General features: G+C 41.4%; 1 protein-coding gene across 1 annotated transcript; it reads left to right on the top strand.

Annotated features, from left to right (window-relative positions):
* Nucleotides 1-269: 269 nt before the first annotated feature.
* On the top strand, nucleotides 270-20,230 carry avl9 (AVL9 homolog (S. cerevisiase)). Its single transcript, XM_034203085.1, is given in 17 exon segments — nucleotides 270-353; nucleotides 2,617-2,664; nucleotides 2,666-2,738; nucleotides 7,417-7,502; nucleotides 7,917-7,988; nucleotides 8,921-9,010; nucleotides 9,090-9,156; nucleotides 9,546-9,586; nucleotides 9,687-9,725; nucleotides 9,822-9,891; nucleotides 10,278-10,759; nucleotides 11,436-11,570; nucleotides 11,648-11,867; nucleotides 12,715-12,832; nucleotides 13,173-13,226; nucleotides 17,975-18,063; nucleotides 18,328-20,230. Coding segments are annotated over 17 exon segments (1,896 nt in total). The 3' UTR covers nucleotides 18,456-20,230.
* Nucleotides 20,231-21,489: the final 1,259 nt, after the last annotated feature.

Below are 21,489 nucleotides of genomic sequence, written 5' to 3'. Positions count from 1 at the left end.
GTAATTGTGAATATAATTTTAAATAATGAAAACAAAACCTTGACGAATCAGGAAGTGCGCTGCAGTGTACCATCCCACTGTGTTTACTCTTTGACACACTGGGACAAGGCGGAAGAGAGAATCATCTCCGCGCTGCTGCTTGTGTTGTGAACGCCTGTCTTCCTGCTGTCTTCCTACTGCGGATTCAGAGGGAAAACGCGTTGCTGGCTGTGTTTACATCCAACACCGGAGGTAAAAACTACACAGGACACACAGAACATCCGGGGGGAATGGAGTCTAACGGCAGGGACGATCCAAAGGGACCGGTGCTGCATATCGTGGTGGTTGGTTTTCACCACAAAAAGGGCTGTCAGGTACGTAGACCCTTCTCTCCATGCTAATGTTGCTAACTGCTAACCAGGGCTTCCCATTGAAATCATAATAAAGGCACATTTCCACTATATTTTTGTATGGATCGACTTGTAATCTGGCTCAATGACTGCGTATTTTCTTCTCTGACAGTGCATACATAAATCCTGCAGGGGGGATGATACATTTCCTCATGCATTGAATAGAGAGTTAACATCAGCTGTTTGCTCTGGGCTCTCAGGGTTATATAACATGTGCTCTGCTGCCAAATTGGGCATCTTTCCACTTCAGTGTATTCAACAGCGAGGACTGTGTTTTTATAGCAGGCTGAAGCTTGTTTAAAAGTATTTATCTTCCCTCTCTGTTATTTAAAGAGCTTGCTGATTTAGTACCAGGAAATCTACAGTATGGTATGACTGTTTGCTTGGATACAGTATGTAATATGTGTGTTTTGTGGGCATTGTTTTGTAGTCTAGAGAGCTTATACCCAAGAACAACTGTCTAATGGCTGAACTGCAAAACAATAGTAATTGACATTTGAATACTTCAGTAATGAATATTTAACAATAGTATTAGATGTTAAACTGATGTTAAAAATATTTGACTGTGTAACTTGTTCCATAGTTTACTATTAAAAAAAGATCTTGATCTCAATGAACTTTTCCAAATAGAAAAAGCAATGAGTATTTATTTCTTAAAATGCTATTACCAAAACATTTCTTCACTTCCTGTATTGATACCAACGCATGTTAACGCTTCTCAAAAGTAAGAATTTGTGTCGCTTTTATATTATCACAAAATGACTTCAGACAAAAAAAATAGGTAAAAATAAGAGAAACATGAGAACAAAGTGTCCTCCCATCAATCATGCTTCAACACTTTATAATTATTTCATTACCTCTTGGGGTCAGAGCATCACTCAACCTTTACGCAGCTTGTAATAGCTGGGACATTTGTTTTATACAGTATTTGTTATTTAAGAAAATAAGCCAAAGTCTGCCTTCATAAAATAAAGTCTGAAGCCATGAATTGAAGTATCAAAGCCTGTTATGACAGCTATACATCTGAGACATAACTGTCATACAAATATCTAACTGCAAAGCCAAGGCCCTTAATCAGGTTGGCCTTTTGACTCCTCACGCGTATGTAAGACTTTCAGCACAAGTGCCACGAATGCATCTTCTAATTATCGCCTCCTCTACCTCAAAATTCATTCGATTAACAGGCTAGGTTGGCTGCAGTAAAGCAAACACTGTGCTTCCTCCTCCTTGTTGTTGCTGCTCTCCATCTGCCAAGTCTCTCTGTGTGCTGTTAACCTCGACTCACTAGGTTTGGAAGCAGCTGCTGTATGAGCGAAAGATAAAACAGACACTTTTGTATGCAAAAATGAGAGTGGACAGGGCCGTGCACAGGCTTTGTTTCAGCCTGCTGCCTCTGGGCGTTATCTGAGAGGGGCCAGCCATCTCCTGCTGGGTATCACATTGGGGTTTGGCTCTTTCATCCGTCTATCTCCTTTAGTCGCCACCTTCTCTTATTCACCTGCCTCCCATCTGTTTCTCTGGCAGGAAGCTTAATAAGGTGACATGGAAAGAAGGATTCAGATAATTAACTTCAGTAAAAGTCCTGCATTCAAAACATTGCTTAAGTTAAAGTACTTTTCGGCTTCAAATAGCTTAAGTATGAAATATAGTGAGGGTAGATGTTCCCTGTCACTATTATATATGATGTTTAAGGGTTCATATTATTGCTACATGTATGTGTATGTTGTGTTTTTACAGCTGTAGATGTTTATTTATATATTGGCTAATTTAATCTGCTGCAATGCAACATTTTCTAGTGTGTGTGTGTGTGTGGCGTTCAGGGCCGGCCAGTTTTATGCCAATATTTTAGGAGGCTGTTAACTGTTACCTCTGGCAGGAGCTGTTCTGTGTTTCCTTCTTTCCTTGAGCTCAGTCATAATATAGTGATTTAAATAAATAAAATGTGTGATTGATTTTGATGCAAGTTGTGTTTTTAGTCATGCTCTAACATCATCTGATTTTCTCAACAACTATTTGATGTATGTCCTTAAAATTCCCTCCAATGTGTGTCACTGTGACAAATGCAGTTAAATACCAAGATTCGCTTGCTGGATTCTTAGTATTCATTTTAATGTATTATGAGAAAGCATAATAAGAAGAGACAATGCAGAGTCATAGGAATGAAGTCATATTTTAAAGCATCCTATAATAAGTAAATGTGCTGACTCTCTGCCCCCTCCCCCCTCAGGTGGAGTTCTCCTACCCTCCTCTGATGCCAGATGAGGGTCACGACAGTAAACCTCCTGCCAGAGGAGTGGAAGTACCTCCCTTTCCTGGCTCTTCCCGACGGGGCACACAATTTCACAGAAGGTACGACCCCCCCCCCCCCCCCCACACACACACACACACACACACACACACACACACACACACACACACACACACACACACACTGTTAACACATTTAAAGCACTGGGTGTCAGTAGTGGAGGGGGAAGGCACATCTATAAAAACTGTATATATATATATATAGGCAAATCCATTCTGTATTCTGGTTTACATGGAATTAAATCAATCTAACTTGTATCTGATTATGATCCAAACATTGAAAATATATTTTTTAATAGAAGTAACGAATCAAAAGACAACTACACTTATCGATAATGATGACAATAATGTAGTGTTAGTTACTATTCCTCTTTAAAATTATGAACTAGCTGGTTTTCATCCTCAAGCAAAGTTATAATGTCAACTTGATCTTTTTGAACAAGTAATGGGCCTTTCTTTCATTCCTCTCTGGGTTGTATGTAGCACACTAATGGTTAATAATTAATTGTCAGTTGCGGCTTTATTTGCTTGTCTGTATTTTTCCCACCCAGCTGACATTGAAGGGATGACTTCAGGGTTGGTTTTGTTTAAAGAGGACCTATCATGCAAAATGCACTTTGTGATGTCTTTTATACATAAATATGTGTCCCCGGTGAGTCGGGGAACTCGCGCAAACCCTCTCTCTTTTTCTCCGTACCCAAATCTTTTAAAAACGGGTGTACAACGAGCGGATACAGATTCCAATCCGATCTGACGTCAAATCGGAAGCGGACCCACAGAAAGTTGCTATCAGAAACAATGCCTGACGTGTTTTGGACGTAATCTCGTCTTTGTTTACATTAGCAAGCGTCGCTAACACTCAGAGCTAACCTGTACTGGAGAGCACATGTGTTTGAAAAGCAGGAAATAAAAAAATGAACTCACCTTGTGATAAACCCGCAAGAGAAAAAGCATTTGAACTCCATACTATTTCAGAAACAATCCTTGATGTGGTTTAGAACAGGATGGCGTTTTATCACAACCGAATTTAACTTTATCTCCGGTAGAATTCTGATTAGGCATTAGCTCCGCCTCCTCTTCTTTTCTTTTTTTCAAGCTAAGGACCCAAGATCTGCGTTTCTCTAACAGGGCTGCAAAAGAGGGGTATGAGCAGAATGAGGCACGGCTACAATGGGGGATCTGTTTGGTATTTTGAAAAAAAAACTTCACAGACATGTTTTGTATAGGTATGGCCCTACAATATATGTTTCAAATATAGCATGATAGGTCCACTTTAAGTTGAGGTTTTGCAGAGGGAAACAGTATCCACACTGTGAAGAGAGAGTGGGACTCTGTGTGTGTCCCGTGTGTTGGGCTGCAGTCATGTGACCCTCCTGTGGTTCACCGCTACCCTTCAGACTTCCCTGTGAAGGAAGAACTGAGTCAAAGTCCGACTAAAACTACAGCCATCAAACCTTATTGTTATTGTGCTGACGTTACTCTGTAGTGAATATATTATTGTAAGCATTCAGCTCCCAGATCATAAGATGTATTCTGAATCAAGGAGAACACTCTCTGCTTTGAATTCACTTCAGTAGAAAATCAGCCCCTCAGGATCTCACTCACAGGCAGCGTTTTTGCCCATTTCTGCATTTCTAAATGTAGAATATTTGAATGAACTCCTGCTGTGAGTTTCTTCTTCTCTTGTGTCCTTTGTTTGTGCCGCTCCGGCAGACCGTTAGCTGATGAAAGCAGCATTGATGTGAGCGACTCCCTCTGCACTGCGGCTCATAAAAGCAGCAGTGACACTGAGAGAGCCGGGTGTTGGTTACAGAGGGGAGAGGAACACTACTGAAGATGAAGAGAATCATCAAAGAAACACCCAGAGCTCCAATAAGAAAGTAGTCGTTGTAGCTGTTTTGTATTCAACGTTTTGCATCGTTTTGGACAAGCTAATGTTTTGTTTTTGAGCAGTTTTGCCCCTCACATATGTTTCTATTTTGCTATTTCCCCCTGTTTATGGATAAGGAAAAGCTTCACAGTGCTGGACTAAAATGGTTTCCTTATTTTCACAATACAATATATCTCTACGCAGGTTTTAAACATGTCCAGTTCACCGTAAAAAAAAAGCAACACATCTGGACCCCAATGCAATGCGCAGAGGAAATTGAAGACCTGCGTATTATCTCACAAAATAAACCCTTCAGATTTAAATAATCTTAAGAAACCTCACCAAAAATGGCTGTAAGTAAATCACAGTGTGCTGCTCCAGCCTCACTTATCTCCAGCAGAGCTTCCTGCTGTGAAGCTGAGAGTTGAAGGCTGTGTTTTTGGCGTCTTGCTGCTGAGGCTCTGTCCAGCCGGGACCCCCCCCCCTTCTCCTCCAGGCTCTGCTTAATCTCTGATGTCCACATTGAACCTTTGTGGCTCCCTGAGGAGATCTTCATGCGCCACATTATGAAACGCCTCTCCTCACATGGTACGAAGACGGATAGTTGTGGCATTTTGTGCACTGCTTGTTCCCAGAGACGTTTCATGTTAGGGGCTTCAGGCAATCTTTGATATGACGTTGTATTTTGTATTATTGGACAGTAAATCATATTTGACCTAATGTTTTCCATGTCATTGCACATAAGGTTTAAGACTGATTTCCTTTATTCTACACGCTAGTTTCTATTCAATTCACTAAAGTATAACATTTTTCTTGCAGGACTTTTCTTTCTGCTTTTTCATTTTGAGTTTTGGTAAACTCTAAATATACGACATTAGAAAAATCAGCTGCCAGAACAGCACTTTATTCATGAGCTGAATTATTTGGAAATATTTCCCTGGAGACAAACAATAAACAAACATTAATGTAGCTTTAAGAATGATGTGAGATTTGGTCATTTATAACAGCTCAAAGCATAACGTCTCAGATGTCCAGAGTGTCTTTGAACGCACCAACGTTGATCTGTTATTATTGCAGATCCTGCTCAAATCAGCATGACATCACCCTCAACTCATGTTAAATGGATTAGGGGCTACAGCTTATATTAACAATGATATACAACAGAGACTGGAAGCATGTTCAAAGTATGTATCAAAATATATATTATATATGAATCTGCTGATTGTTTTCTCTCTTAATTGATTGATTGTTAGCGTTTAAAAAAAATCTGAAAATAGTCAAAATGTTTTTTCACTATGACCCAGAGTCCAAAGGGAGACTTTCATAATCTTTGTTTAGTAGAAACATCTACATTTTTACAAAGAAATTACAATTATTGAAAGAAAAAACTGCGCCAACAATTGTGAAACATGATCAATCATTTAAAAACTATTAATTTTGACAGATTATTTAAGCTGTTACTGTTGGGTAGTTCAACCAAATAAAAACAAAACCTCACATTTCATAGTCTTCATATATATAATGTGCAAATATCTTAATTTGAAAGTAACCAAAGCTGTCAGATAAATGCAGTAAAGTGTAAAATCTGTCCCCCAATGGTTTTAGTAAATGTGTCAACATGCAGCAGAACTGGCTTTGGTTCTCTAACTGAAGTTTGAGAGGTCAGTTTTGATTGACAGGCGGCTGCAGGGTTATCCAGTTTGTCCTGCTGCTGTTTGAAGCCTTTTTTTTTTTTTTAAATAACCCATTACCTGTCTCTCCTCAGCTGTTATGACTCTGAGTTGAATTCTCCCTTTTGTACCTTTTCTCTCACATAACCATCCTGTCTAACGAGTGAGCTTATTCTGCAGAGCAAATCCTGCAAGAGTGGCGCTAAGCTAACACATATTGTATCCCTTTCTTTTTGCTCCAAGATGCTCCTGATGGACAGGCTGTATATAAGATTGCATGACTCTGATTATTAATACAATACAATACAGCTTTACTTATAGAGCACTTTAAACCTCCAGACCAAAGTGCTGTGCCGGCGAATAAACAAAACAAAACATACAAAAAGTAACTCAGCTCACACACCATAAAACAAGTTCAAGTAAAAACAATAGACAATTTAAAGCAATAAAAGCAACACTGTAAAATATGTTAATACGCTAAGGAGAAGAGGTGGGTTTTAAGAAGCGATTTAAAAGCAGGCAGTGTGGCGGCCTGTCTGATGTGCAGGGGCAGATGGTTCCACAGTGTGGGAGCCTGTCTGATGTGCAGGGGCAGATGGTTCCACAGTGTGGAGAAGCAACGGCCCCTCTGAGCTTTGACTTGGTTCTGGGCACATTCAGGAGCAGTTGATCCGCTGACCTGAGAGGGCAGGTGGGCGTGTAAGGGTGTAGCAGCTCAGAAAGATATGGTGGGGTCATGCCATTTAGGGATTTAAAAGTAAACAAAAGGATTTTGAAATGAATCCTAAAATGTACTGGCAGCCAGTGGAGCGAAGCCAAAATGGGGGAAATGTGGTCATATTTCCGTGTGCCAGTTAAAAGCCTTGCTGCGGCATTTTGCACCCGCTGCAGACGAGCGAGGGAGGACCCACTGACCCCCATGTAGAGACAGTTACAGTAATCCAGCCGAGTGGTGACAAAGGCGTGGATTACTGTCTCAAACTGCTGTCTGGAGAGAAAGCTTTTACTTTGGCTAGCTATGGTGATAAAAGCTTGTTTTTACCACAGATTTAATCTGACTCAAGTTTTAGTTCACGGTCCATTTTAATGCCAAGGTTCGTAATGGTGGGCTTGGTGTACTGAGCCAGGGAACCCAGGTCTACAGATAAAGGTACATTATTAATGTGACTTTGTTTTGCAGACACTGTGTATTTCCACCTGCCGCCCCTCGGTGAAGACATGAAGTGTGTCTATGGAGTTTCCTGTTATCGCCAAATAGAAGCAAAGGTCAGTCATCTTATTTTCTTTACTTAATTATTAAAAAGCCATGGATTTTGTTATCTAGCTCAGTAAATGTATAGCCAAAAGCATGCATGCACATATGGTGGGATAAATACTCAATTGAATGAGGGTATACGCCACCGAGAAAATGACCATGTATACATCAATTAATCAACCCTATTAACTTCCATTCTTTTACATGTGAAAGAACAATAAAAAAGCCGAAGAAAAGTCTTGATACATTTAAAGTGAATGTGTTTGTTTTGATTGGATGAGAAGGATATAAAATGGCATCATCTCCCGTTTCTATTTTTGTCCCTTATCACATCATTTCTTCATAGCGATTAGTCACTCTCTGGCCTCGCAGCGTTTGTGGTATTAATATAAATAAATATCTGAATGTCTTTGATCCCTCTGCAGGCCCTGAAGGTCCGGCAGGCTGACGTCACCAGGGAGACGGTTCAGAAGAGCGTGTGTGTCCTCAGTCGAGTGGTGAGTCAGTCAGTCAGGAAGCCGTCTTTTATGACATAAAAACATTTTAGTGTCAGTAGCTTTTCATGCTGGAAAGAAATGAATTCTCTGAGCTGTGACCTCAGCATGATCTTGTGGAAGAGGAATGGAAATATGGGAGACAAGATGGGATAAAAGAATTAACATGACGGACGTTTCCATTTCATGCGTCCCCACAGAGATTTACATAACTTACAGTCACGCTTTAACATTGTAAAATTCATCATGAGACTTCGGGCTTTGGAACAATCTGAAATATACTTCACTGGATGAGCCATCATTTTTCAGTGAATTACTGCAACAGATTGAGCTATTTCCCATCTTTTATTAATGCATTTAGGAAAAGGAAATGAATTGTAATCCTCTATGTTATTAAAGGGGCCCTATTATGCTCATTTTCAGATTTGATATTTGTATTTTGTGCCTCTTCTGTGACATATTATTAATATTCAATGTTTAATAGTGTCAATGGAAGGACATTTTCATAATTTAAAGAAAACATTTTTCGAAATGCAGCAAATGCCCTTACCAAGAAAACCAACTGCAATACAAGATTAATTATTCAAAGGCTTTATTTTCATATGCACAATAGCTACAGTCACAGGGGTGTCCAGCAATGCAACACACTATACTTTACATACAAAAGGAAATAAAAAAACTCCAATAAAATTGTGCAAGAGCTACTTTAGTTCAGTCTTTATCTCTCACTCTAATCTTAAGGGGGTTAAATGAGGACGAACTGAAAACAGTAGATCTTATCATGTCCGGACAGTTCCTGCTTTAGAGGGGAAAAGATTTGAGGGAAAACAGGAGTCATGTGTGAGTGCTGTTTCTCCCTATGAGCAGAAGTAGGCAATGATTTTTCATACTGTAAACACTTGATCTGTGCTGACAGCGTTTGTCTTGGTTTCCAGCCTCTCTTCGGTTTGCTTCAAGCGAAGCTGCAGCTCATCACACACGCGTACTTCGAGGAGAAAGACTTCTCCCAGATCTCCATTTTAAAGGTTAGAAAAACTCCATTAGAAACCATCAGTTTTATTATTCTGTTTACAACAGCACTGACCTCCCTCCTCCGCACTGCAGGAACTGTACGACCACATGAACGGCTCCCTGAGGGGCTCCACTCTCGAGGGGTCGCAGGTCTATCTAGGTGGGTCAAATTCTCACTTCATGCGTTCATAATCATTAATAATGACATGCAGAACAGTGGCATGTCACAGCTGAAAAGACAAGTTGAGTACAGTACTTGTGACAAAAAATAGTGGACTGATTTCATGCATTTTAACTTGGAATATGTATTATTTTGTAGAGTAAAACTCAAGTTAATTTCTTAATTTTATGATAATAGCTTTTCATCATTCAAAGTTACGCACTAAAGAAGTAAAACGATTGATTTTATTATGATTAGTTGCAAAAAATGCAGACCATATTTGTGCTTAATGGGACTTTGTGTCGTGTAATTGTCGCTGACTTCATAAAAATGACTATGCATTTTTCAAATTCCTCATTTGCTGAAGTGTGTTTGTTTTCTTTCTTCAGGGTTATCACCGAGAGATCTAATTCTTCACTTTCAGCACAAGGTAAGACAATCACAAATTGAACGACAATGATAAGCTTTAAAGTGTTTATTATAATTGTTCTTTAAAATGTAAACACTTCGTTTAATTTGATCCTTCATAGGTTCTTATCCTCTTCAAGCTCATTCTGCTGGAGAAGAAGGTACGATTAGAAACATGTATTCTCTTTTCTAGTAGTCCAGAACATTCCACGTTAAATAACGCTGTATGTCTGTTTTGTTGTTGTTTATGTTTGCAGGTCCTTTTCTACGTGTCTCCTGTCAACAGACTAGTAGGAGCTCTGATGACAGTTTTATCACTATTTCCAGGTCAGCAACTCCACAATCTCCACTTTTAAAGTTAAGCATTTGTAAGGATAGTGCACAGAAGTAATGAGCATTGCATTATATCATAGCATTGACACCAAACAAAAGATATGTTAAAATAGCAAAAAGATTGTGAACTGTCAGGTTCTGAAAGTCTACCCAAGTCAAGGCATGTTTTCAAATATTTTAACTATTTGCCTCTCAGCGTATCTGTAGTGTGTGTTACTTGTTCTTAAATGACTACATTTCAAGCTGACACATCCAGAAATATGTTGGAATTGTAGAAACCCTTATTATGTCAAACAAAAAACTAGCGGACGTCAAAATGGGTTATAATGGAAAATGGAGACAGAAAGGAAATAAACTCACATTCAATGTCCTCTGTGCAGGTATGATGGAGCACGGCCTGGTGGACTCGTCCCACTACAGGCCTAAGGGCAGCGTGTCGGAAGACCCCAGTCTGGTGGAGAGCGTCTCAGGGGCCGAGGAGTTCGTCTCCGTGTCCGCCACCGACATCGCCAGCACCTCCCCGGAGCTGCAGGAGAGCGGTCAGCCCGCCGCAGAGCCTCTGTCCTCGGGGGACAGCACCGAGGGGGACACCCACCTCCTCAAACCCCCGTCTCGCACCTCGCCGGACTCCTCGGAGAGCGACTGGGAGACCCTGGACCCCAGCGTGCTGGAGGAGAGTCCTGAGAAGAAGGAGGCAGCCGAGGGGAAAGACGCGGAGCTCCCGGACGCCTTCGACCCCGAGCCGGGGACGCCCATCACCGTGCAGCCGCTGCCCGCCAACGGCCAGGGCGGGGTGGTCCAGGGGCTGGTGTCAGGGCTGGAGGAGGACCAGTACGGCCTGCCGCTCCCCATCTTCACTAAGGTAACGGTTACACTGTGAATCATTAACTGTAAGTCAGATGTAAGGCATCTTCACTCAGAGAGGATCCGGACAAATCCCTCATGCTGAGCTCAAGCTACATGGACCGATTATTAGATCTATTTTTTGACAGTGTAATGTCTTTCTTATCTTAATATTTGTCAAGGCCCAATACTTTCTTCCTATGTGGATGTAAATCATGTATGTGTGTGGAGAAAAAGGCAAACCAAATGCAATTTCTATTGATTATACAAATAATATACTTATATATGTTCAAATGTTTCCATGTAGTGAAGTATATATATTTAAGTCTTAGTAGAAAAGTCAGTCTTCCCATCTCATGGATTTATAGGTTTTTCTGCAGTTAATATATTTTGTATTCCTCTTATTCCTTCAAGTAAATGAACTGCATTTTAATTGCATCTTCAGCCTTGGAGTTTTTGCCCCGAAGAGCTTGTTTTGGAGGGAAATGCTAAATATGTGATATATTGTCATGTTTCCTTCCACTTTTAGAGTCTATAAAAGATCAGCAGCAGTTTATAAAGATTTTAATATATATATCTCTGTTCAACCCCCCCGCCCCCCCCCGCCCTTATCCAATAATCCCCACTGTGTGTTTGAGTTTCCGCAGGATATAAACTCACATAGTGACACAGTGACCTTTGCCTCTTGTTGCCAGGGTTACCTGTGTATGCCCTACATGGCGCTGCAGCAGCATCACCTCCTGTCAGATGTGACGGTGCGTGGCTTCGTTGCCGGGGCAACCAACATCCTCTTCCGCCAGCAGAGGCACCTCAGTGACGCTATCGTGGAGGTCGGTGCTGTAAAAGATTTAATCACAATGTAAAGGTTAAAAAAAATCTAGTGTTTAAATAATGTTTTGTGCTGTAGGTGGAGGAAGCGTTGGTCCACATCCAGGACCTGGAGCTGCGGAAGACCCTCAACCTGACGACGGCCGACCTGAGGTTCGCCGACTACCTGGTGAAGCACGTGACGGAGAACCGCGACGACGTGTTCCTGGACGGCACGGGCTGGGAGGGGGGAGACGAATGGATCAGAGCCCAGTTCACACTCTACCTCCACTCACTACTGTCCTCCGCTCTGCAGCAAGGTGGGGGACCCCAGCCACTTCCTGTCTGTAACCTCTCCTTCCCTCTCATGGCTTCATCGAGGGCTTGTTTTTCTTAATTACCCATTACTGGCTAGCGTATCTGCAGGCTTCAAAATAGAATTGAAATACATTTGATCTAAATAAAGAATGTAATAGTGGTACAGTCTCATTGTATTATAGTGATGCTCATGAACGCACTTTAAAAGACCATACATAAAGAATTTGAAATGGTCTTGAGACATGTTTTTGACAATTTTGGACTCTTTTTGTATTAAAAATGTGTTAATAGTGTATATAAATATTTGAATTAAACAAGGGGAAGAACAATAGCTATCACTATTAGCCTTTGTAGTAAATACTAATATTATAAATAATAATGATGGTTCACAAAAAGGGTCCCAGCCTGATGGTTATGCTGTATTTAATGCAAAACAATGCAATTCAATCCAAAAACTTGACCAGTTCTTCACAATTTGTTCATTATTTTTATTGTAAAAAGTCAGTTTCTTATCTTTTCTTCTGATTGTATCTATCATAACTCTGAAAACAGTTCCTTTTTCTTTAAATATGGGGCTCACTCACTTATTAAGTTAGATTCCACGGTGACTTATCTTCGTTGCATGACTAATAATGATCGGGGCTGTAATTGTTGCACACACACACACACACACACACACACACACACACACACACACACACACACACACACACACACACACACACACACACACACACACACACACACTGATCATCACACTTAAATCAGCTTTGTGGAGTAAATGACATTAAATCCAGTTATGCTGCTAATCGTGTTCACTGACTCCAAACATCTCTCTTTTGGTCTCAGATAACGAGAGGCTGCTGGCTGACTACGGAGCGCCTTTCGTTGCAGCCTGGAAGATTACCCACAACTACCGGGTGTGGTACAGCAACAAGCATCCCGCCATGGCCGCCATCACCCCTGGGTAGGGTCACCAAGAAGGGAAAATCTTAAACAGAAACTCCTGTTATCTCAGCTGTGACAAAATGTATCATTTCTAAGTTATGAAGAGTCAATGAGTCCGGATGTAATCTGGTCTCAAAACTCAAGTTGTTGCAAAGGGGCCATTTTGAACAGCCATAATGTGATTCCTTCCAATATCATATTTAAAACTTGGAGTGCAGGTATATTGTTGTGGCTTTTTCCCCAGCCATCGACTAATTCTTAAACTCCAGGATGAATTGATCCAAAACCTCATATATGTCTGAAGCTAACATGAGAAAAGGAAAGCTTGAATTGATGCCTGCCTTTCTTCTCTGTTGTAGACATCCATTCCAGGGCCAGTACAGTGTTGCTGATGTGAAACTACGACTCTCGCAGTGAGTACTTTATCTATTCTGTAAGATACGGCACCTTAAAGATAAAGTCACGGAACAACATGTAAAACAGAAATAACAGGAAAGGGAAAGTGCAGATTCAGCAGCAGAGCCGTGACCTATTTCTGTTTCTTTCAAACTTCATCTTATCAGTGCTTTCGCTGTGGCTCAGTTGATGCAGTGCGCACCAAAACAAACATGTTGCTGCCCTCATGTGGGGAGAGGAGGACACTGAAGAGACATTTGACATGTTGAGAAGTGTTTATAGAATGTGGCTTTCTTTAAACCGAGTGTTTTTCAATTACTAATTCAGACTTTGTTTATTAATTTAAGAACATGTCGACCCATTAGGGACAGTGTTTGATCTCTGACCCCTGTGCTTTTACTTTGAAAGAAAGACATTACAACTCTCCTTAAACATCTGCCAAAATGAAAATGATATGTTCTCTACTATCAATTAGAGGACATGATGTTAAAGGCACAAGTTAGTTGGAGTGTCCTTCTTGCCGCTGACAAAGCTTTGTACTTCCTAAATATTATAATCGTTTCAAAACAAATGATTAGAGAACATTTCTAAAGAGGGAATTATTTAAATGTGTGGGCTGGATTCAAAAAGAAATTCTTAACATGTAAGGTAATCCGGATCCATCCCTTAGAGCACGAAACAATGAGTTAGTTTAAAATAAAGAATAGAAATTGATTTGTTCAATTCTTTAAAAAGTTCAGTACAGTAACTGTTATCTTGTCTTACCTCCTTTTAGACCATAAATGATTACACTTCCAAAGAGTTGTGCCCTCTTAGCACCCGTACTGTATGTGGTAAGAAGTGTGTTACCCCATGCTGTGTTTGTGGGTGGATAGATATAGCTTAATAGTGGTTGGGGGGGGGGGGGTTTGTATCAGCTGAGGTCATTAATTATGAGCTAGTTCACTCTCAAACAAAGCAGAGCTGGAGACTTCTTCAGCTGCAGCTCCGGTTCCCTCCTGGAAGTGTGGATGAAACGTGACTCCGACCACAGACCTCAGAGCTCCGCTTCTAGAGTTACGCGTCTGATAAATGCCCACACACACACACACACACACACACACACACACACACACACACACACACACACACACACACACACACACACACACACACACACACACACACACACACAGCTAAACTGGCTCCATCCCTAACTTAGCTTTACGATGAGTACACGCGCAGGTTGGCCCCCGGTACCCTCAGCTCTCTCACTTTACTTTAGGGTGTTTGGTGACATGGCCACTATGAACTTTGTCGTAAATGCTCAGCAAACAAACACACGGACAAACAAACTGTGGACGAAACCTTAAACTGGGTTTAGTTGAGTTCATCTGAAATGCCTTAATTGTGTTTTTTATGGTGCATTTTAGAAAATTGCTGGTTCATGGAGCAGGAAGGGGGTGAAGGGGCACGGTCTTCACTGTGCTCTAAAACTCTGGATGGAGCTATGGTGGTGCTAAGGGGTGATGAGGGGTGGGGGTGTCAGCAGGAAGTTTGGCACTCAGCCATTAGAGTCTTCTCAGGAATAAACACATCTCATTTCCTGCCTCCGCTTTGTGTCAGAGCCTCTAAACCAGGTGTGTGTGTGTGTGTGTGTGTGTGTGTGTGTGTGTGGTGTGTGTGTGTGTGTGTGTGTGTGTGTGTGTGTGGTGTGTGTGTGTGTGTGTGGTGTGTGTGTGTGGTGTGTGTGTGTGTGTGTGTGTGTGTGTGTGTGTGGTGTGTGTGTAGTGTGTGTGTGTGTGTGTGTGTGTGTGTGTGTGTGTGTGTGTGTGTGTGTGTGTGTGTGTGTGTGTGTGTGTTGTGTGTGTGTGTGTGTGTGTGGTGTGTGTGTGTGTGTGTGTGTGTGTGTGTGTGTGTGTGTGTGTGGTGTGTGTTGTGTGTGTGTGTGTGTGTGTTGTGTGTGTGTGTGTGTGTGTGTGTGTGTGTTGTGTGTCCCACTCCCCCTCCCCCTGCTGACCCGGACCACAAGAACAACAGGCAGTCATTAAACCATGGCTGCTAAATCCATAGATGCATCATCTATTTGTTTTTGGACACTTTCCTCACCATGAACTGAAGCAAGTTGAGTCATCTCATGAGTGAGTGACAGCAGAAACAGATACACCTCTAATTTAGTTGTACAGTTAAAGGTGGGGTAGGTAATTCACTTCAGAAACACTTTTTGTTATATTCCATGGAATGCTCTTAACATCCCGATAGCAATGAATATATTAAATGCTTTGACAAAAAATCCATACAAACATGTCACCTGTTGAAGCCGTGGCGCTGTAAAAAGCACGACCAATCATCTGAGCCGGCCCGGCTAAAGTAACTGGATGGCCTACCTGCCTTCCATCTGTGCACACACTTATCTCGTGCCCTCATTGGTCATGTGCGCGTTCGTGTGTGTGTTGGAGGAGGGGCTCTGTGAGGAAGTCTGAAGGAAGGGGCAGATTTTTTTCCGGTTGTGTACTTTCAAATTCTAGCGCACTCGAGCTGGTTTCTCCATTCTTACATACCCTACCTTTTAAAGAACACAATTTAGATCTTGATTAGGACCCATACTTGAACATATAACACTGGAGGTACAGTATAAACCAGAAAGAAAGAGTAAATAAGGAAAGAAGAAGATGTAAACATGGGGCTGTTTTCCTGGCACACAGTGATTTGTCCCTATTGACCAGATGTTATTGTTTGAGTCCATCCATTCGCTCAGCTCATCACTCTTTGTCCCACTGCTGCTGCCATGCCACCTCCTCTCTATTTACTCCCCTGGGAATAAAAAACACACACAAAAACAAAAGCAGGCCCTACGCTTGACTTCCTTGTGAATGTGCTGTGTTGCATGTGTGTTATGGATGCTCTGGGGGGACGGGGGCCCTTTTCATGTTCCCTCGTCCTCGGACAAAGAGCAGCCGGTGGCAGAGATGTTCTCAGAAAACAGGAGTCATGTGACGGCTGCAGGCGGACTCTGGCTGTTAGAGGGTCTTTCTTTATTGTCAGAGCAGTGCCCCATAAGGAGATGTTTATCTGGGTCAGCCAGAGAGAGGACAAACTGCTTTCTGTTACCATGAGGCTGGATGGTATCTGGATTTAAGTTCCATTATTTCCCCTTTAACAGCTTCAACATTAATACAATTCTTTCTATGCAGTCACAAAAAGAGTCTAATGAGGAAAATATGATTCTAGACTTGTGCATATTTTGCATTTTGTAGTAATGTAACTTGGATATATGAGCAAGCATTACGATCAGTAATCAATTAAAGGTTAAAGCCATTCTCAAATGTAATTAAAATGATAAAACACAAGTTATGTAATAGAGATAAAAACATTAAAAAAATGTAAGTTTTTGTAATTTTAATGTGGTAGTGGTTTTGATTAACATAATGATTAGTCTATACCTAATGAGAGTGAGTCATACTGTGTTTTTGAGTGGCTAAAATAATATTCAAAGCCCCCCTATGTTTATACAAAAAATATATTGTATAAAATGTAAAAAAATACACATTTACTACAAACAGAATGGCATCAGAACAAAACACCTAGTGGCTTCAAACAGAATGACAAAAACACGCTAAGCCCTCTGAGCATCGCTGGGAATGCACAGCAGCCACTCTCTTACTTTGAAAGGGAAGACAAAAGGAAGTTGGCACGGAGGACAGATTCCGGAGCCGGATCACTGATCCTAGCAACGGGCGCCTAGCAACCGCAGCTTGTTTGGTGGAGTGACGGCGCCGCAGGACGTCCGTCTGACTGCGAGACGCCCAGAGGGGGTGCCATGTTGATGCTGCAGTCACAAAAACACTGTATCTGTCTGCAGGCAACACACACACACACACACACACACACACACACACCACACACACACACCACACACACACACACACACACACACACACACACACACACACACACACACACACACACACACACACACACATCATCCAGATATGATGGATTGTTCTACAATATTAAATATGTTGGGCTGCCATGTGGTGCTAAATGATTGCGTTTGTCGACATCATTCCTTTCCAAAAATGTTCATAATACAGCTCAATCTACACTAAACCAACCAGCTAAAAATGCATTAAAGAGACACAATTGCTTTATTTTATTCTTAAAATAACCTTGACTTTAACGTAAATGTATTTACCCAAGGTCATTGCATTTGAAAAGGCAAACCAGCGTTGTCTTCTTTTCCCCAAACAAAAGAAACAACATGCATGTATGTATTTCCTCCCATTTTCATTTCACCACACACACTGATCGACAGCTCTGTTGTGTCCATCAGGGCAGCAGCAGTGCAGTCAATTCACAGGGACCCGGTTTATTTTCAGATGGAATAATTGGCTCATTAGGGGGTGAGAAGGCGCAGAGAGGCAGCTGCATCCTCATGGTGTCTCTAGCTGCTGTTTGTCCAGATGATTCCTGCTGAATGTCAGGTCAGTGGGGATCCGTGTGAAAGGTTGGACTCGCACCAGGCTGCTGTTCAAATGAAGCCGCATTTAGCCGTGCATTTGTTGTGAAACAGATCCCGCTCGCTTTCACTCAGGTCTTCCCGACACAGCACCTGCTGCTCAGCCGTCACATAATCCCCTCTAACAGGTTGACGCAACATTTAGCCACGCCGCTTTTGTGTGGTTTGTTTCCTGGAAATGCGGAAGAATCCCCGCAATGTCACACCTTGGATGCATGCGTGGTTTTTGAACCCTTTGTTTTCTCCTTCTCTTTATGTCCACTGCAGCTCGGTGCAGAACAGCGAGAGAGGGAAGAAGATCGGAAACGCCATGATGACCACCAGCCGCAGCGTGGTGCAGACGGGGAAGGCAGTGGGTAAGAAAGCTCACACAACGCTCCTTAAATTAAATGTTCGAGGGAAAACATTATTCAGGGGAACAACCAATAAATACACAGAAAGGTCAGTTTATTTACAATATGTGTGGTGTACCTCAACATCACCCACACCTTTCCTTTAATTAATAGTAGAAAATGCCCTTTAATGGTCCAAAATTGATCAAATATTAAAAACAGTAAAGCAAGTAATACTCAAAAGACATATTTACCTATTTGGTCCCCGTTCTCCCCCTCTGCTCTCAGGTCAGTCCGTGGGCGGAGCGTTGACCAGCGCCAAGTCGGCCATGTCCTCCTGGTTCTCCACCCTGGCCCAGCCTGCAGCTGTAGCCGCTCCAGAGTACGTGGAGGCCGCCACAGAGGTCCAACCCTAACCCCCCCCCCACCCCCCACTCTGTGTGTGACTCTGTCGTCGTCCGCTCACCCTCTGGCTGCTGTGAACCCTGAGGCTCAGTGGACCAGGAGCTGCTTTTATGAAGGAGGAGAGAAAAAGAGTGTGACGTCTTCAGGTTGGTGGCTCCGGGTGACATCATGACAGGAAGGCAGCGCCGCGTTATAATAACTGTACAGTCCATTTCCACTGTGAGGCAGAGACTGCCAGTGCTTTTGATCAAAAACCCAGAAATCTCCGCCGGCTGCATCATGTCCGAGCGGCCCTTTGTATCGCTGGATGCCTCTCCTGTAAGACACTAAAGTACGGTTTGCCGTGTCACTCTCCCTGCTGCGTATTTCTAGAGTTTGCCTGTATCTATATTTGCTGACAGTTTCAGGCTCATTTCTTTGGAGAGATCAAAGATTCATCGGTGCCACAGGATTTGACAGAACAGCATGAGCTGTGGCACCTCAAACATTTTAAAGGTTCAGATTTTCAGCCTGGCTCTTGTTCAGTGATGGAGCAACATGGTGGTGGTCGCAGTAATGGCATCAATTCCTGCATACATGAAACTAAATAAGTGATTAAGAAAGGCTGAAACGAATTAATGTATTGATTATGATTTGTTTTATAATTACTGGTTAATTTGAGGAAATAGTGAGACATAAAACACTATCAGACAAATAACATTCTTGAGCACAAACAACTTTATTTTGTTTACCTATTCATTTGCTTTGCCAAATGTTTTTAAAGAAAAAAATGTAGTTTCAATGTTAAGTATTGCAATAATATTATTTATTTATATATTCAGTGTTATTTTTGACTTGTCTGATACCATTTTCTTACACCTTTAATTTAGTAGTTTTATCCAATTAAATGTAAGATGATATAATCTTAAAAAATAGATACAAATGGCAATTTCAATTTGCTCTAAAACTGCACTCTTAACTCATTTGACAAAAAAAAACCACTACACAAATAATAACACAATCTGAATGCTGTTACTGCGCTCACCATAATGTTGTTACATGGACCCTCGTGTACTAAATGTCTGATTCTGTCTCCTGTTGAAATCCTCTCTTAACTATGAAGGAACCTGCACCCAGCTGTGTTTGACCGGGTGTCATTAACCCCCCAGGCCTTTTTATACAACATATATATATATATATATATTGGGAGACCTATATTTAGTACATCTGAAGATAGTTTAAAGTTATTTATTTGTTGTGTAGAATATCCACGTTTTTATCATGAAAACACTGGAACTGAGTGTGGACCACTGTGTGTGGACCACTGTGTGTATTTGCACAGAGCGGCCATCATATTCTATTTATGTGACTCTTATCTGGTATGACTGTGATGTTCAGGTGCTTTCAGGATCTGTTCCCTCCATGCTTCAGATATTCAACAACAGTTGGATTCAAAGTGGTCCAGTGAGCATGCTCTGTTCAGTCCAGTTTTACAGCTGTAATGAGTGTCACCCTCCCTTCCCATCTTTAAAACTCTTTTAATGTCCCCTTTGTTCTTCATGCTTTTAAACCTTCTTTGGCCATTGAGTCATTTCGGGAATTTTCTTTAGATTTCTGGATTAGAAGATATCAGCTGTTAAAAGCTGCCTTTTTTTTATCCTCTGATATATTTTCATTTTATATTTAACAGATATGAATGTATTGTGAATGACAGTTCACAGAATATTTTCTTGACAGATGCTTTTAATGTATTTGAGAATAAGTGATCCTCTACTATATTGCTGTATTAAAAAAACATAAATAATAACAGGCTTTCACTTTTTAAGAGACTGTGGTATGGGATCAGTTATTTTCTGTTATCCCTCTGGGTGTTTGTGTCTGGGTACGAATGTAGGTCAGAACAACAAAGTGGTGTGTGTGTGTGTGTTTAGAGGGGGTTGTTGTTGTGGTGGTGGCACATGGTAGCACAAAAATGCACCCATGTGTTTTCCGAAAACAATTCGTCAACATCATGGGGACACGGCAAGATCAGCAGAAAGTCACAGTACAGAGGGATTGTTTATATATTTAATTTATTTTTACACACTGATTTTGTTTGAATTAATTGTCCTTACGTCTGATTAATTAGATAAATATATCAAGGGATTATTTTGTATCCGTTTTTTCTTGATACATTACAGAACTGGCATTGTGTAGTGTTCTGATCTTTAACTATTAATCATTTCCCATCATGTATCCTTAGCCATAAAGCACCTCAAACATATTAGCTACACATCTATTGAGAAATGTAACACCACAGTCCAAAAACTTTTTTGGTAACCAATAAAAAATACTTGTAGTGTTAAAGGTGGGGTATGTAAGTTTAAGAAAACCGACTCGAGATACACTTTGTTATATTCCATGGAATGCTCTTAAAATCCGATAGCAATGAATATCTTATAATGCTTTGACAACAAATCCATAAAAGAATGTCATCTGTGGAAGCCGTAATACTGTAAAAAGCACGACCAATCATCTGAGCCGGCCCGGCTAAAATAACTGGATAGCCTACCTGCCTGTCAGCCTTCCATCTGGGCACAAACTTATCTCTTATTGGTCATGTGCGCGTTCGTGTGTGTTGGAGGAGGGGCTCTGTAAGCAAGTGGCAGATTTGTTCCGGCTGTGTATTTTCAAATTCTAGCGCACTCGAGCTGCTTTCTCCAAAATTACCTACCCCACCTTTAAGTATCAAAAACAGTTCAATATCTGATAGTTTTTTTGACAAAGAAAGTTAAACATTTAACCCGTTTCATGCATGAATTATGAAAACCTCAGTCAAAGATGTGCAAACTTAAAATTACATTATAATAACACAAGTATATTGATTTACGGCCCACAAATATATTGCAGATTAAGTATTTTCAAGAATAACCAAAGCCAGGGGCCAATTTGAGGCCCCACAGTTATTTGATGAGTGCTACTGGAGCCTCGCAGCGGTGAAACCGTGCCGCGCGCCTCAGATGAGGCCCCCCTCCGCAAGGTGAGGCCCCACAGTCTGCACGATCTGCCAGTAGGGAGGGACGGCCC

Source organism: Gymnodraco acuticeps, unplaced genomic scaffold, assembly GCF_902827175.1.
Source record: "Gymnodraco acuticeps unplaced genomic scaffold, fGymAcu1.1, whole genome shotgun sequence".
In the NCBI taxonomy this organism is placed as follows: domain Eukaryota; kingdom Metazoa; phylum Chordata; class Actinopteri; order Perciformes; family Bathydraconidae; genus Gymnodraco; species Gymnodraco acuticeps.
Note: the sequence above shows the minus strand (reverse complement) of the source record. Positions and strands in the feature narration are given on the sequence as shown.